Source organism: Gopherus evgoodei, chromosome 6, assembly GCF_007399415.2.
Source record: "Gopherus evgoodei ecotype Sinaloan lineage chromosome 6, rGopEvg1_v1.p, whole genome shotgun sequence".
In the NCBI taxonomy this organism is placed as follows: Eukaryota; Metazoa; Chordata; order Testudines; family Testudinidae; genus Gopherus; species Gopherus evgoodei.
The window spans coordinates 5,918,148-5,935,266 of NC_044327.1; the positions used below are offsets into that span (position 1 = coordinate 5,918,148).

At 44.1% G+C, this 17,119-nt stretch overlaps 1 protein-coding gene across 3 annotated transcripts in view; it reads left to right on the forward strand.

The window, feature by feature from the left end:
- Positions 1-17,119, forward strand: part of NRG1 (neuregulin 1) — an 843,690-nt gene that overhangs the window by 654,127 nt on the left and 172,444 nt on the right. For 2 of the 3 annotated variants that reach the window (XM_030566617.1, XM_030566619.1), the window contains exons 5-6: positions 802-852; positions 5,359-5,409. In XM_030566617.1, coding sequence (XP_030422477.1) covers positions 802-852; positions 5,359-5,409 — 102 coding nt within the window. The remainder of the gene's footprint in view (positions 1-801; positions 853-5,358; positions 5,410-17,119) is intronic. The other variant, XM_030566618.1, reaches the window with a different exon arrangement.

Genomic DNA, 17,119 nt, shown 5'->3' on the forward strand with positions numbered 1-17,119 from the left:
TTTCTACTCAGCCAGCCATCACAATAGCATATTGTGATATGGACGTCAGTGCTCTGGGTCCCCACAGAAACCTGCTCTAACAGAAAGCCATCCATCTGCTTATTAGACACTCTGCTAACCATCTGGCAAGGAGCTAAGTGCTGGTACTATCATGTACCATTGCCAACAACTTTTATATCAACGAGCAAAATGGGGAGAAGCCTATGGCATTATGCCAAGAGCAGTCATTCCCTGGGACTTCTGTATAGCAACAACTTGACTCCACTTTTGTACAACATGAATGCTGACTTCCAAGGCAGAGTCTTCCACCTCTACCATGAGTGGGAGTTGGCTGTGCATGTGAGTTAGAAGATTTCCATGAAGTAGAGAAGGACACCACTGGATATATTCACAAACAAATAAAATAGAATGATCAGAAATCTTTCTTTGAAAAATCCAACTGTTTAGAAGCGCAAGGACTCAGTTGAACTGTTCCATAAATACAGCCATTTGTGTGCTTTTCCTCAGTTGCCGTGGATCCATTATTCCCAGATGAGAATGAGAGACTTGAACAACAGGGTCATTCTAGCTATAGATCATCCTGTGTTTTTCCCCAGGAAACTATTTTGCAAATAGACAGTCAACTGTAGTAGGCATCCTTGCCCCCTGAGGCTGAAGTCTGAGCTTGCTTTTTAGAGTTTCTATTTTTTCCTTGAGCCAGTCCTTGCTTAACAGCTAAACTGGCTTTTACTGCTAAGAATGATGAGTTCAGGATCTTCTGAAACCATATTGTAACCTCCTGTTACCTTTTATGTTTTACAGAACACTCCAGCAAGACACCCATATCAACAGAAGGCGCAAAAACTTCCTCACGTAAGTCAAATTTAACAGTCTCTTTTCTCTCCAATTAGTTCTGCAGACCTAGGTCTGCTCTCTCTAGCTCATTCTGCATATAACGATTTGCCTGTAGCCAGAGCTTCAGCAGGTGAGAGTGAGAGTGACTTGGGTACTGGCCCTGCATTGGTGACTTTAAAATAGGAGTGAACTATTTAGTACATTCCTGCTTTTTAATCCTTTAACATGGAGGTGCTCTTTAGCAAACAATTAAATAAGGGGATAAGCATAACTTCCAGTGTCTCTGAGCTGTATAAGTTGTCCTACCTTGTTCACTGCAACCATCAGTGTGCTGCAGCTCACCTGACCTCTTCTTGGGTTATAGGTTACTAGTAACACTTTACCTGCTGGAACCCATCTTTACACTTGGGCCATAACAGAATCTTTCCTACTGGCAAGAAACTGTATCTGACTCTCTGCCTGTGCAAGTGCATTTTGCAGGATGGCAGTGTCAAATATGTGCATGTTTCCTAGCAGGCTACACGATGATTATCTCACATTCATGTAAGAGTGGGTCCTCAAATGCTATGTGGCCCACATAGGTTCCTGGCTAGCTCATAGTGACACTTTCTTGTCCCCTAGTGACTCCATATGACCTGTGTGATCAGGTCACCAGCACCTCCTTTATCTTTCTCGTATGGATGGCTTAACCTGACAGGATCTGCAGTCCAGTACTGCCCTTGTGCAGGTTTCATGAATGCAGGTGGTATTCTTGGTCTGTGCTTTTACCACCTTGGAGGCTGTTTCAGCTTGGTGTGAACTCTTCTGTGTCTAGCTCACCTTCAGATTGGTGTGAGTGTTCCTCTCTGCATTCTGCCCTTGAGCAGCTCTGCTGCTAAGGGTTCCATGCATATGAGGGGCGTGTTTCTAGACTCCAGGGGCATTCGGCATGCACTGTCTTTCTTTTTTTTTTTAAAAGAAATATTAGTGTTACTTTATAAATGGTCCCTGTATGGTAAGGTGGTAAATATAACTGTCATGGTATGCACCCCCACTCTGAACCTTAGCACCCAAAAGATGGGGTACCAGCATGAATTCCTCTAAGCTTAATTACCAGCTTAGATCTTGTAGCGCTGCCACCAACCAGGACTTGCAGTGCCTGGTACACTCTGGTCCCCCCCAAAACCTTCCCAGGGGACCCCAAGACCCAGACCCCCTGGATCTTAAAACAAGGAGGAACTGACTATCCCCCCCACCCTTTTCCCCTTTTAGACTTTCCCTCCCTGGGTCATCTGGAGAGGCTTCACCAGCTCACTGGTGAAACAAAATCCAAATTCCTTAAATCTTAACACAAGGGAAAATAAACCCTTCCCCAACCGTGTCCTCTCCCAGGCTTTCCCTCCCTGGGCTATCCTGGAGAGATAGACAGATTCAAGCTCCGTGAATCTAAAACAAAGGGAAATTCGCCTCCCTCCCTCCTTTCCCCCCCACCACTCCCTGGTGAGTTTAGACTCAATTCCCTTGAGCCTTAACAAGGGGAAAAAAATCAATCAGGTTTTTTAAAAGAAAAGCTTTTAATAAAAGAAAGAAAAAGTAAAAATTGTCTCTGTAAAATCAAGATGGAAAATGTTACAGGGTCTTTCAGCTTATAGACACCAGGGAGAATCCTCCCCCCAGCACAAATACAAGTTGCAACGGAGATACAATCCTTCCAACAAAATACACATTTGCAAATAAAGAAAACAAACAAAAAAAAGACTAAGCCGCCTTTCTAACTGGTACTTAACAAATTGAACAGAAGATTGGAGAATCTGTATACCTGTCTGGTCCCTCTTGGATCCCTGAGAGAACAACGAAAGCAGCACAAAACAAAGACTTCCCTCCACTGAGATTTGAAAGTATCCTGTCTCCTGATTGGTCCTCTGGTGAGGTGTTAGCCAGGTTTACTGGACTTGTTAACCCTTTACTGTCTGTTTATGACAATAACACTGTAGTGATACTTTATAAATGGCCATGTCTCTCCTACCATGTCTGACTGAGGAAGTTGTAGACTAGGGTGGATAAGACATACATTCCACGGATTCACAAAATTGCACAGATCCGGGCTGGCAAAGGGACAGTGGTCTCTCACTAGCTCGTTTGGAATGCCGTATCTGGCAAAGGCTGCTTTTAGTCTGAGATGACAACATTGGTAGGCTAGATCAAGGAGAAAAGACCACAAGAATTTGCATTAAGCATGCCTACAGCCTGTCCTTTGATGCATGTGTGTGTGTGGTAGGCTTGGGAAATCTTGGCACTAGTGTCTAACAAATGCCCATCAGATGATCCAGGATTTTCTCATATTCTCAGTGTGGCTGTCAGTATTGCTTCACTTGGTACATATTAGACCAAACGATTAATAGCAAGTGTCCTGTAAGCAGTTCAGAGGAGTGTCATGCTGGCCCTGGCCTGTGCTTTCCTCTCATTTCCTCACCCCTTGTGATGTAAGAGCAAAACCTGCACACAGCACTTCTTTCTTCACAGAACCTGCAGTTTTGCTACTTGTATTCTTCCCACTGCCTGCTTCTGTTCAGGAATATTCTCCTCTTTGCTGTCACTGTGGCAGAGGCTATGTTGTGGACTCTGAGGGGCACAAAAGGACATTGCTGCACTTGCAGATTTTAATACCAAATAATAAATAGCAAAACTACTCTCCACCCATGGGAGTATTAAAGTGCATAAGTCTGATGACTACTTATCAGGGTACTCTTTCCCGTCTCTTCCAGTGTCTGTCTTTCTGTCTGAATAGAGTGTTGACCACTTAGCACAGAAGATCATCTTACGTTGGTATGGAGTCGGGATGACTCTGTTCAGCTCTTGTACATCCAAATATACCCATAATGTGCCATTTTTCTTTTTCATTCTCACAAAGCTGTTAATCCTGGATCTATGCTAAATCATTACAGAATCCTCTAGCTATTTCAGAATAACTGGGATTTTATGCACCCTACAGAACACCCTGCAATACAGATGAGCACATTAGGTCTTTGATTATTGGAAAAGGACTAGTGTGCAGTGCTCCTGTTTAGACTGCCACCATCCAGTTGCCTGGGAGTGCTTCTTTAGTATCTTTGGAGCTGACAGAACTTGCAGAGTCACCTTCACTTCAGGTGTGATTTCCCTCTACATGATTATTCCTTTTGGGCCTTATACTTGAACCCCAATGGGCTATAAATTTCCCATTCAGCTGGTGTACCTACTGTGACCCTGATTTCTAAATTAAGATCTCTACTAGAAATATGGCAGTGTGTTTAGCCTCTGCCCGATGGTCATCAGAAACCTCGCTGATACATTCTTGGGGTTGTTATTCAATACTGGGCACTCCTTGGCTCTGTCTTCGTCTTGCTGGTTGCATGGTATTCTACTACTACCACAAGTAAAGTCTTCTTTCTGCATGGGTTCTGTATTATTGCTTTCTAACTGATATGCTGTCCTGCACACCTTTGTGTATGACTACTGTACTCATGTATTACACTATATATTGCCCAGACCCTCTGTAGGCATTTTGCCACCCCAAGCACAGCAGGCAGGCTGCCTTTGGCCGTTTGCATGCGGAGGGTCCACCGAAGCTGCGGGACCAGCAGACCCTCCGCAGGCAAGCCGCTGAAGGCAGTCTGCCTGCTGCCCTTGCCGCACTGGCAGAGCGCCCCCCACGGCTTGCCACCCCAAGCACGTGCTTGGCATGCTGGGGCCTGGAGCCGCCCCGACCCTCTGTGTGTAGAACTTTTGCAACTCCTAAATGCATGCCCCAGTTTTGTTACATGTGTTTGGGCCTTGTACCTTTTGTCTCAATAGGTCTGGGCCTGGTTTGATTGGCCTGGGCCTGGTTTTATATGTCTCCCAGAACTGGTTGCTTCACATGCCCTACAAATTGTGATTCACTTCTGCCAGCTTAAGTCTGTGTCTCTTCATTCTTTCTTTTTTACCACATTATGCTGCCACTAAGTACAATTTTGTTCTTGAACATATCCTTCTTTCACAGTTTCGTGTCTGTGGTCCATTCCAGCTGTGGATATGTCCAAAACTGGTGGTTTTCATAGACACTGCTCTCTTTTTAGTCACAGCAGTCCCTAAGCACAGCTATTATTTAATGTAGCCTTGAAGATCCGTTTAGCGTTGTTCTAGAGAGTTACTTGCTCTCAGCACTTCCTTGCTCAATACGCAGAAGAGAATGGCCACTTTCATGCCCTCTGCTTTCTGGCTGGCCTCTGATTCTGTCACAAGCAGCTGAAAACATTGTTCCTATCACTGCCAATTTTTTCTTATGTTTCACTCCAAGGACAGTGGATCATTTTTGCATTAATTGTTTATTCATGGTGTGCCCAGACTTGCTGTAGTGACTTTGAAGTACCTTACTTTTCGGAGTTGTTACTCTTTTTTCTTTCCTTTGGAGGTTGGTTTTCTTTATTTTTTTTCTGGGGAAGACACATTCAGGATCTTCCAGTACAATGTGATCGTTTTTTTGTATCTCCTTATGACCTTGTTGTTACCTTCTGTGTGTTGCAGAGCCCGTGTTTGGGATGCAGGCATCAACAGAACGAACTAATGCCTCCTCCTGTAAGTACATACAAGCAGTTCAAGTCTTTATGAACTAGCCTTCCAGACACACATTTTCCTCTCTAGCTCCATGAGTGGATAATGAAGTTATCCCACAGATGCAGTAAGTGACAGGGAGCGACCCACCTGCATATTGGGGCTATCAATATATTTTTTAAGTGTCAGTGTTCATGAATGCTATTGTATCAGTCTTTGAGCTTCAGAGCCTCAGTCAGAGATGGTCCAACTTTTACAGCCTCAGGGCCAAACATATTATTTCAGAAAGGTTGAGGGGCCATACTCAGGCAGTGCAGAGGGAGAGGAAACCACCAAAGTCCCCTACTGGGAATTTCCCCATTGTGGGGGAGTCCCAGGCAAGCACTCTGGCTCCTTCTGCCCTCTCTCAGTACATGGTACTGGAATGTGCTATGCTCCAGCTATCCGCATCTGGAGCATGGCCCCTGAGGGTCCTTCCAAGTCTGTTGCCAGCTGGCTCATGTTAAAGCTTCTCCGTTTCTTCTCTCTTTCCCCTGTCCTGGGCTGCCCTGGGTGGCTGTGTGGGGGAGGGGAGACATTTTTGCTGAGTGCTCCCTTAGGTTCAGGCAGAGCCTGCTGAGCTCCTACCCTATTCTTTGTGGGGCTCCAGCAGCCCAGCAGGGAAGTGGACAACGGAGGAACAAGAGCTATTCTTCTCCCTCCTCTGCAATGCAGAGGCAGCCGGCGGGGGGAGGTGCTGAGCAGATGCATCAGGGAAGGGACAGTAACTGCTGTGACTGCTCCTAGCTAGGGTGACCAGATTTTATAGGGACAGTCCTGATTTTTGGGTCTTTTTCTTGTATAGGGTCCTATTACCCCCCACCCCGTCCCGATTTTTCACACTTGCTGTCTGGTCACTCGACTCCCAGCAGAGCTGGGGCTGCAGAAGAAGCAATATGAAGCATCTGTGGAGGCAGCACTACTACATCCTCCATGTCACGATGGGGCTGATTCAGACCCTTCAGTTTGAACGTTGTAGGTTGCAGCTCAGGGAGCCACTTTTAAATTCATGACAATGTGCACATCTTCGTCTTAACACAGTCACCCTGGAGGGCCACAGTTTAGAAGCCCCTACACCCACTGGACACCCTGGCCCAAACAGCTAGCTTTTGAGAGTCAGGAAGGCATTCAGCTCCAGAGTACATCACTGTGTAACTGATTGGACGATTGGCGGGGAGGGGCTCATCTTCCTCTGAACTAGGACCTGGCCACTGCTGGGGTAAATGGATCATTGGTTTGATGATCCCTCATGACAGTTCAAGTGTTTCTGTAAAATTATTCTGCACGGTCTAGGAAACTATATAGAGATGCTCTTAATTCATGTTTAATAGCTACTGTAGGAGCATAATATGGCATTTTCAAAGCCAAATGCTTAGACATGGAACTCAGAATATTCTCTGTGCTTAAAATGAGAAATAAGATTAATGTCTGCAGATTTTTTTCTGGGTATTGGATTGATTGATGCTTTTAACTGTGTATCAGGGGAAAGTAAGAAATTAGGGGCTAGCAAAAATCGTTCAGCCTGCAAGGTCAGAGTAATAAATGGGAACTTACATTTTTGAGGCATAACAGCAGAGCAAAAAGACAACTCACCTGAAAGACACCCTCAGGACTGGGTATTTAAAATAGCCTCTTAAGACTTCCATGACCTAATTCTGCTCTCGCACTGATGTAAATGAGGAGTCACTCCATTCAAGTCAGTAGAATTAAACAGGAAAACTGTTGAGAGAGCACAAGTAGATCCCCACCCCCAGCCTTGCCCCTCGGGTAGACAAAACAGTCCCAAAGCAGAATGGTTGTGTTCTGTATTCGCTTTGTACATCGGTAGACACTGACGCACGGGGCATGGCAAGACGAGATGTTTGAAGATTAGGCCACCATATATGGTATGAAGTTGTTTAGGGTTTTTTCCTGATTTGACTGGGTCATGGCCATTTCACAGTAGTTGTTTTGAATCTTGTAACAGCCACAGGAGGTAAAATAAACTCTTTCCTTCCACCACACTGAGAAAATTTGATGTTGTTTCAGAAAACATACCAGCAGTGTCGCCATCAGCCAAACACAAGAAGGAATCTCAGAACATTGCCCTGGCCTAAATTTTCTTAAGTGACTAGTGATTTTAGGTGCCTCATTTTTGTGGGGGCCCAACTTGAAACATCTTAAGAGTGCCTGGTTTTCAGCGGGCAGGTGCTCACCACTTTCTAAGATCATATCCCTTTAAAGTGTGTCAAGTTTGGCACCCAAAAATTGAGGTGTGCTCTTCAAAATCACTAGTCCCTTATAAAATGTAGGTATTGGTGCTTGTAATTATCCAATAGTTCATCTGGATCAATAAAAAAAAAACATGAACAGATAATGACACTTCACAATCTTATTGAAACCACCAGGCTTGTGATCTGATTGACAACAGAACGGTCTGGAAATCCAGGAGAGGAGGGAGAAAATTTAGGTCAAAGCCAATTCATATCCTCTTTCATCATCCAAGGATCTCTGGATGATACTAACTTACCAATGATAGCGCTGTCAGGTGGTTTGTTTTCCAAATGCAAAGTAAATTATACTTGCAAGATAGTATCCATTAAGTTTATTTTTTATTATTCAATACTGAAAACTAAATTATAGCTTTTATTTTTCTCATAAGTGTAGTTCTGTGTGATAGAATTTCCCCTGCAGGATTGGATGAGCTAAGTGGGCAAATCGCTAGTAATTGGAGCCCTTTGCGCTATCATTAGCAAGGGCTGCCGAGGTCATCTGAGCAGCTAGGGGATGGAAGTCATTTTCCTTCTGTTTTTAGGGCTGCAGTGACCTGAAACAAATCCCTCACAACCTATAACTCTTTTCTGTATGATGCTGGTGAGAGAGAAGTAATTCTGAAACTTTACCTGCAAGACAACTCAGTGCCTTGGTATCACATGCTTTTAGTTAACCGTGTGCTTAAGACCAGAAAGCAAAATTCAGTTGGCTTTGCAGTGTTAAGAGAATTGCTGTAAAAATGTTCTGCTTCATCACCATGACAGTCAAATATTGTGTTGCATGGCCTTGCTCTTATTTTACAAAGTGTCCCTAAAGATGTATTCTTGCCTGTAAAATTATACCATGATGAGATTCTAAAGTAACCATGTGCGGTGTTGATGCACCAGACAATTAGTGAAGTATCAGTCATAATCAGAACCTTGCACTGCGGCAAAATCTCTGCATGGGGAGAAGTGGGTGGGTGATCTCTGTGTGATGGATGTTCCGTAGAGTGTTTTCCTGGGCACTGTCTCTGTGTATGCTGTATAAGCATGAAGAAAAACTTCCGAGCACTTTTGACCTACTGGTAACCCATGGGCTGGGATCAACAAGGGGGAAGCCAGTCACATTGGGATCTCAGCCAGGATCAGTGTGAGGGAACTGTCTGCAGGACAGATCAGGCAGGTGGGCTTGTGGCTGAGGGGGAGGAAAATCAGACCTTGGAAGGGCTTAGGTGGTTCTGCTTCATGGGGATGGCAGGGTGTTGTCCAAAGGTTTATGGAAATGCGAGGGGCCTTGAAGTGTTGTGGAGAGACAGTGTGAGGGTGTGGTGGCTGTCAGGAAGCCAGGGTGCCTGTTGGTTGGGAGAACTAGAAGAGACTGAAGAGGAATTTTCTCTTTTTCATTCATCCACACAGAACAAGCATCATCCTTGATGTTCTTGGGGTAAAACTAGTTCAAACTAACGAGCAATAGCAGTGGGAAACATTGGATTTAAAAAGAGTCAAAACCTGTAAGAGAGTCAAAGGAAAGATCAAAACCTCTGGGCAGAATATTTGTCTGAAGGGTTACTGCTGAATAATGAGGATTCCTCACTCACAGAGACGCCTGTATTGCTGCAGTATAATTATTTCCATATGGCCTTGATTCTACAGAAGTCCCACATTTATTTTTCCTAAAATAGATCGTCAACAGTCCTGTTTGGGAAGTCCTGGTTCATAAAACCCATGTGAGCTACTTAACCGTGTGTTTGACTGTCTTTATTCTGGAAAAATAAAAAAGAGAGAGGAAAACCCCAACCCTTTTTGGAATAAACTCTGGCCTTATCATTTATTAAGGATGCATGCAATGTGTGAGAAGGCAGAGTATTTGGGCTCTAGGTGGATGTGGGAGTGGGGGGGTTAGAAAGGTGAAATCCACCACCTCCTACCTGGGGAAAGGCTGCGGTAGCAATTCAGCTCTCTCCGGAAGTGCTGATGCTAAGGGTACAACCGCACCCCCTGGCTTGAAGTGGTTTCCAACATATACAGGGTTTACTGTTTGGTTTATATTGTTCCAGCACCAGTGGCTCCTTCTTCTTTGAGTGCCATTGTGTGGATTGAAATAGCAGCTCTGGTCCTTCTCTGCCAATTGTGTCCACTCATCCACATGCGTCACAGCCTGCTGAACAAGCCTATGACTAGCCAGGCCAGAGAACTCTTCCAGGGTGTGCAGGGACTCCTGCACGGCTGCTCCTCCCATGGTCCTGCTGTATAGTTTCTGTTCAGATCTGAAGTGGAGGGCAGCACCTGGTGCTGACCCTCTGCTGTATGGATGAATTTCACTTTATTTTCTTCTAAACCTAAATGACAAGAATGGCCATGCTGGGTCAGATCAATGGTCCATCTAACCCAGTATCCTGTCTTCCGACAGCGGCCAATGCCAGGTGCTTCAGAGAACAGGGCAATTATCGAGTGATCCATTCCCTGTTGTCCACTCCCAGCTTCTGACAGTTAGAGGCTAAGGACATCCAGAGCATGTGGTTGCATTCCTGACTATCTTGGCTAACAGCCATTGACAGACCTATCCTCCATCAACTTATCTAATTCTTTCTTGAACCCAGTTATAGTTTTGGCCTTCACAGCATCCTCAGGCAAGGAGGTCCACAGGTTGACTGTGCATTGTGTGAAGAAATACTTCCTTTTGTTTGTTTTAAACCTGCTGCCTATTAATTTCATTTGGTGACCCCTGGGTCTTGTGTTATGTGAAGGAGTAAATAACACTTCCTTATTCACTGTCTCCACACCAGTCAAGATTTTATAGCCCTCTATCATATCCCTGTTTAGTCATCTCTTTCCAAGATGAACAGTCCTAGTCTTTTTAATCTCTCCTCATATGGAAGCCATTCCCTACCCCTAATCACTTCTGTTGCTGTTCTCTGTACGTTTTCCAATTCTAATATATCTTTTTTGAGATGTAGCAACCAGAAGTGCATGTAGTATTCAAGATGTAGGTGTACCCTTGATTTACATAGTGGCATTATGTTATTTACTGTCTTATTATCTATCCTTTTTCTAGTGAGTCCTAATGTTCTGTTGACTTTTTTGACTGCTGCTGCACACTGAGTGGATGTTTTCAGAGAACCATCCACAATGATTCCAAGAGCATGCACAATTGTGTTAGCCCAAAGCAGTTTAACTATGGTCTACACAAATCAGAAGATGGGCTGTCTGCAGATCCCATCCCCTCCCGCATCTACCATCCGGTGAATTATTAAAACAGAGGCAGAATAAGATGCAACACACAAATATTTATTATGCCACTAGTCAGTAAACTAGACAAGGACCCCTTCAGACAATACAGAACATAAAGAAGACACACTCGGTTGTTAACAGTTAACAGAGCATGAAGCTCAGAGCCCTTAAACCCCCTTAACCTATGGATGTAGAACAGAGGAAAACCGCAGTGGGTATTACAGGGACACAATGACAAAGACTCAGGATACTGACAGGGATAGTGGTGAAAATCAGTGGCACTGGACACCAAACAGGAACTCAGGAACTGGGTATTTTTCTCCCTCTGAACAGGTCCTCTGGGCAGGTCTTCTCCCTTTTGGGCAGATATTCTTCCTCAGGTAGGTCTTCAGTGAGTAGTTGTACTCAGAGAGTAGTTGTTAATGGCTCCCAATTCTGCTGGAAAGGTATAACAAGTGGGGTTCTGCAGGGGTCTGTTTTGGGACCGGTTCTGTTCAATATCTTCATCAATGATTTAGATGTTGGCATAGAAAGTACGCTTATTAAGTTTGCGGACGATACCAAACTGGGAGGGATTGCAACTGCTTTGGAGGACAGGGTCAAAATTCAAAATGATCTGGACAAATTGGAGAAATGGTCTGAGGTAAACAGGATGAAGTTCAATAAAGATAAATGCAAAGTGCTCCACCTAGGAAGGAACAATCAGTTTCACACATACAGAATGAGAAGAGACTGTCTAGGAAGGAGTATGGCAGAAAGAGATATAGGGGTCATAGTAGACCACAAGCTTAATATGAGTCAACAGTGTGATACTGTTGCAAAAAAAGCAAACATGATTCTGGGATGCATTAACAGGTGTGTTGTAAACAAGACATGAGAAGTCATTCTTCCGCTTTACTCTGCGCTGGTCAGGCCTCAACTGGAGTATTGTGTCCAGTTCTGGGCACCGCATTTCAAGAAAGATGTGGAGAAATTGGAGAGGGTCCAGAGAAGAGCAACAAGAATGATTAAAGGTCTTGAGAACATGACCTATGAAGGAAGGCTGAAGGAATTGGGTTTGTTTAGTTTGGAAAAGAGAAGACTGAGAGGGGACATGATAGCAGTTTTCAGGTATCTAAAAGGGTGTCATCAGGAGGAGGGAGAAAACTTATTCACCTTAGCCTCCAATGATAGAACAAGAAGCAATGGGCTTAAACTGCAGCAAGGGAGATTTAGGTTGGACATTAGGAAAAAGTTCCTAACTGTCAGGGTAGTTAAACACTGGAATAGATTGCCTAGGGAAGTTGTGGAATCTCCATCTCTGGAGATATTTAAGAGTAGGTTAGATAAATGTCTGTTAGGGATGGTCTAGACAGTATTTGGTCCTGCCATGAGGGCAGGGGACTGGACTCGATGACCTCTCGAGGTCCCTTCCAGTCCTAGAGTCTATGAGTCTATGAGTGCTTGCCCACGCAGTCTCTGCTTGACCTCGTAGTCCAGGGCAAGTATGCGCTCACTAATGGTGTGTAGCAATTGAGTGCAAGTGTGTTAATAGAGACCAAGAATCCAAACTCCCATGAGTCCTGGTCCCTCTGGGGCTCCTGGCAGCTAGCTGAGCTGTGTGGGACTCTGGCTGCCACTCAGATGGACAGCCCTGAGTGACAGACGTGCCACTTTACTAAATAACCTGTGGTTGCTAGGCAGATTACGGCTGTCACATGACTCTACCTGCCCTGACCTTTTCCTGCCTTCATTTGAAAAAGACTGAATAGGCACTAAATCATCTGAGGAGGAGGGTATCCAAGATGGAGGCTTAGCTGTCCTTTCACAACTCCAAGATGGACATTACATAAACAGATTTTACCCAACAAGTGGAAAAAAAGCCCCTCAGCTAGCTCTAATACTCAATTTAGAAATGTGACATGTCAGCTAGCAGTGCTCATCTCTTCTATCCATAGATAATAATTTGTTCAATCCATCCCAGACATAGCTAGATATCTTTACAACATTACAGTTTTTCACAGTGCAATAATGTATTTTCCAACCTGCATATTAAGCGGAGCAGATTCAGGCAGACACAGCAAGGATCACGCAAAGGCATTCTGGCAGTCACACTATCTCAGGCTCAAAATTGTGCTTCCATTTAAAATTATACACACTGAACAGCAAAAACTATATTGATTGTATAAGGAGATTGTGTGTTAATGTGAACTTACACTATCCAGGATAACAGTCTCACTAGTCAGTAGCCTGCATAATAAAAATTTCTAAATGAAATCACATGCTTTTTGCTAGCCATGGGTGAACTGCTTCAGGCCAAGTAAGAATGGGCTCAAACCTTCCTCCATCTCCCAAATTGTTCCCAACCCCTCCATAAAGATTAGTAAAAAGTGTGTGATAAGAACCTCCCCTGCACACTTGCTAATTATTTCTCTCCAGATAGATGCTCAATAAGGACAACCCTCTCCTCAACTATAACCCTTCTTCTGAGCCCCACTGCCTTCTAAATTAGCAGCAACCTCAGGTGGCCCTAGGATCTACAGCACAGAATGCACTGCCCTTTGGATACAGTTAATCATACAGCCTTCCTTGTGAGATCTAGGAGCTGAAGACGAAGCCTCCTGCAAAGAGCTGGACAGATCCCTGTTATCACAGGTGGGAACTGAGTTTTGGGAGGGGAAGGAGAAAACTTTTCTGAGATAAATCCCAGAGGTTTTTAGAGAGCTCTCCCAGTCTGGGGGCATCTTTACAACAGGGATCTACCCTTTAAACATTACATTGTGGGATTCCATGTACCCTGCCTCTCAGTGACTTTCAGTTCCAGTTTGTACCATTTACAAATAGAGTTGTTTTCTCTCTGCTACTCCTGCAAGCTAGAGTCAAACTGGGTTCTCTCCCAATATCATCACCAGTAATAAAAAATCAGGAAGCCAGGTCATGCTCTCCATAACCCCTGTGCCAACCTTCTAGCCTTCAGAACAGTCGCCCGGGTATAAGTGAGGATGTAGTTTGGTCTGCAGAACTTTATTATTGGTGAAAAGATGCAAGAAGGGCATTATAATTTATTACAATAGAACCTTGAGGCCTCAAACCAAAATTGGGGCCCCATTGCGCTAAGTGATGGATAAACACATAGCGAGAGACGGTCGCTGCCCCAAATAGATGAAAATCTAAATAGACGTGTGGGAGGGGAAAACAAGGCACGGAGAGGGGAGTGACTTATCTAAGGTGGCAGAACTGGGAATAAAACCCGGGTTTCTTGACTCCCACCAAACCACACTGCCTCCCTAATACAAGTAAGGAAAGAACCCAACAGAAATATTAACACACTGAGTACACAGCACGTGCAGTAAGAAAAAACATTTTTTGTTGGTGAAAGGAACAAGCTAGAACTGGTATCTCGGAGGGGGTGTGTGTGGAAACAATAAACCTGGAATCCAACAATGCCAATTTTACAGTAACTTTCCAGTGTTGACACCTACTTTGAGAGCTTTGGAGGCTTGCATAGTTTTTGGCTAAGCCTTCTGGCTTCTGGATGCTTACCCAAACCTCCAAATGGATCAAGGCTTGCTCACTGCTAGTGTTTCTGTAATTCAAAGAACAGATCATTTTTGGTTTGAAATGAACCATTAAGGCCAATAGACTCATAGACTCATAGGTCAGAAGGGACCAATATGATCATCTAGTCTGACCTCCTGCACAAGGCAGGCCACAGAACCCTACCCATCCACTTCTATAACAACCCCTTACCCAGGACTGAGTTATTGAAATCCTCAAAATTGGTTTGAAGACCTCAAGCTGCAGAGAATCCACCAGCAAGCGACCCATGCCCCACGCTGCAGGGGAAGGCGAAAAACCTCCAGGGCCCCTGCCAATCCGCCCTGGAGGAAAATTCCTTCCCGACCCCAAATATGGCGATCAGCTAAACCCTGAGCATGTGGGCAAGACTCACCAGCCAGCACCCAAGAAGGAATTCTCCGCAGTAACTCAGTTCCCATCCCATCCAACATCTCCCTGCAGACCATTGAGCAGACTTATCTGGTGATAATCCAAGATCAATTGCCCAAATTAAACTATCCTATCATAACATCCCCTCCATATACTTATCAAGCTTAGTCTTAAAGCCAGATAAGTCTTTTGCCCCCACTACTTCCCTCGGAAGGCTGTTCCAGAACTTCACTCCCCTAATGGTTAGAAACCTTCGTCTAATTTCAAGTCTAAACTTCCTAATATCCAGTTTGTACCCATTCGTCCTCGTGCCTACATTAGTACTAAACTTAAATAATTCCTCTCCCCTGCTGTCTAGTTTTCAGAGATTTTACCTGTTCTGTTGTTTTTCTTAATGCTGCTAGCAAGAAAAGCAAAGGAAATTGCACTACACCAAGGGGACCCAACAGTTACCCTCCACTGATCATAGAATCATAAAAATATAGGACTGGAAGGGACCTCAGTAGGTCATCTAGTCCAGTCCCCTGCACTCAAGGCAGATCTAAGGAATAACTAGACCATTGTTGACAGGTGTTTGATTGTAAAGGTCTGGCTGAAACCTACGCGAACAATAAAATGCAAAGCTGAGAGTGAAACTCAGTTCTGAACTCTCTCTCTCTTATGTCTAATTATTGCAGCACATAGGATATGTAAAATGACCTGCTATCTGGGGACCCTGTAACATACAGGCTTATTGGGGTGTGTTAAGATTTTGAGATGGAGTTTCTGTCTTAAGTCTGAGTTTCCTTAGTTTTATTTGACTCCACTGTATTCTGAGTTTAACAGATGTTCACTTTTCATACTCTCTCTGCATTAGAAATACAAACAAGATGGTGCCGTGGCTCCTGCAGCATTGAATATGTGCTCAGAATAAAGAATTGGAGGAAAAATAGAATAATAATAATAATCTATCATTTATTTACCATCTTTTATCCCAAAGGAGCTCACACTGCTTTACTGTACCAACAAAATGTATTGCTATCACTTCACTTACCACTGAAATGCAGACACCTCTGGGTGAAACGACACAACTGTTTTAACAGTGCCTAGCAACACTGCACAGTCATTTAGTGCAGAGCAGGAAGTGTAGAATACTGTATCCAATTGAAACAGCTGAGGGAATTTAGATAGGCAGAAGGCAGTTACTCATATTGCAATTTTGCTAGCACAGTGGGACTAACAACCCCAGCTCTTGTCAAAAGTACTACAGGATCTCTGACTATAAATATTCAGGACACAGTTCCACATCTGAAAGACAGCACCTCTCCAGTAACTCAGTGCCCCTAATATCAACACAGGGGCATTGAGTCAGGGAAATACTCTGCTGCATCATGCATTACAGAATCAGCCCCCAAGAGTTTATTGTCACCTCCGCTGTAGGGATTTTGCAAGTGACACTAGGCAGGTTGAGATAAATAATATGAATCTAATTACATTTCCTATTTAAGGACAAAAGCTGGTTGCAGAAGGGATCACAAAGGAAACCGTTACAATCAAATAGTTAACATTTCTCGGACTTCTAGGAGATGTACAATCTTCAGTCACCCTTTGGTTCTTAGCTTTTGAGTGGTATTAAGTATCTGCCTCCGACTGCTTAATCTCACGGCATTTTCTTTAGGTATAATCTTTGTTTCTTCTTTCATTCCAACAGAGGGAGTTAGGTTGGCGCTGCAGGTTTGAGCTGAATTAGCCAGTCCCATGAGAAAGTTTCTACACATCATCCTTTGGAGCACAGACAATACAAAGTCAGTTCTCTCCTGTGCGGCTCTTTCCAGTGGAGGTCAAAGAGGTACAAAGCAGTGATTGGTCTGAGCACTATTAAAGTTGGAAGAAGCTGACACTGCAGTTGCAGAGGAATAAGTGGAAGAGTTTATAATGCCTAAATACAGCTGGCAGCGTAGAAAGGGTATTAAAGAACATTAGCTTTATCCATCTGCATATTTTTTCTGTGTGAGGAATAAATCCATGAGACTGGCACTTGACTCAGCAGTTGAATATGATTAGATGATATTCAGGGCCTTAGAACAGTTCCCCCCCTACCCATTTATTTCCCCCTTAGGGTGAAGGCTATGACTACTTATTCCAAACAGAATGCTTTTGGAAGGTCACTGCTGATTCATAGTGCTGAAATGCACCATAGGATGTCTCATGGCCTCTTCCCTTGAGAGAACTCTAATGCTGGGGCCCTGTGAAATAAATAAATATCCATGCCAGAAGGAACCACCACTGTGGTCATCCAGTCTGACTTCCTGCATAATAGAGGC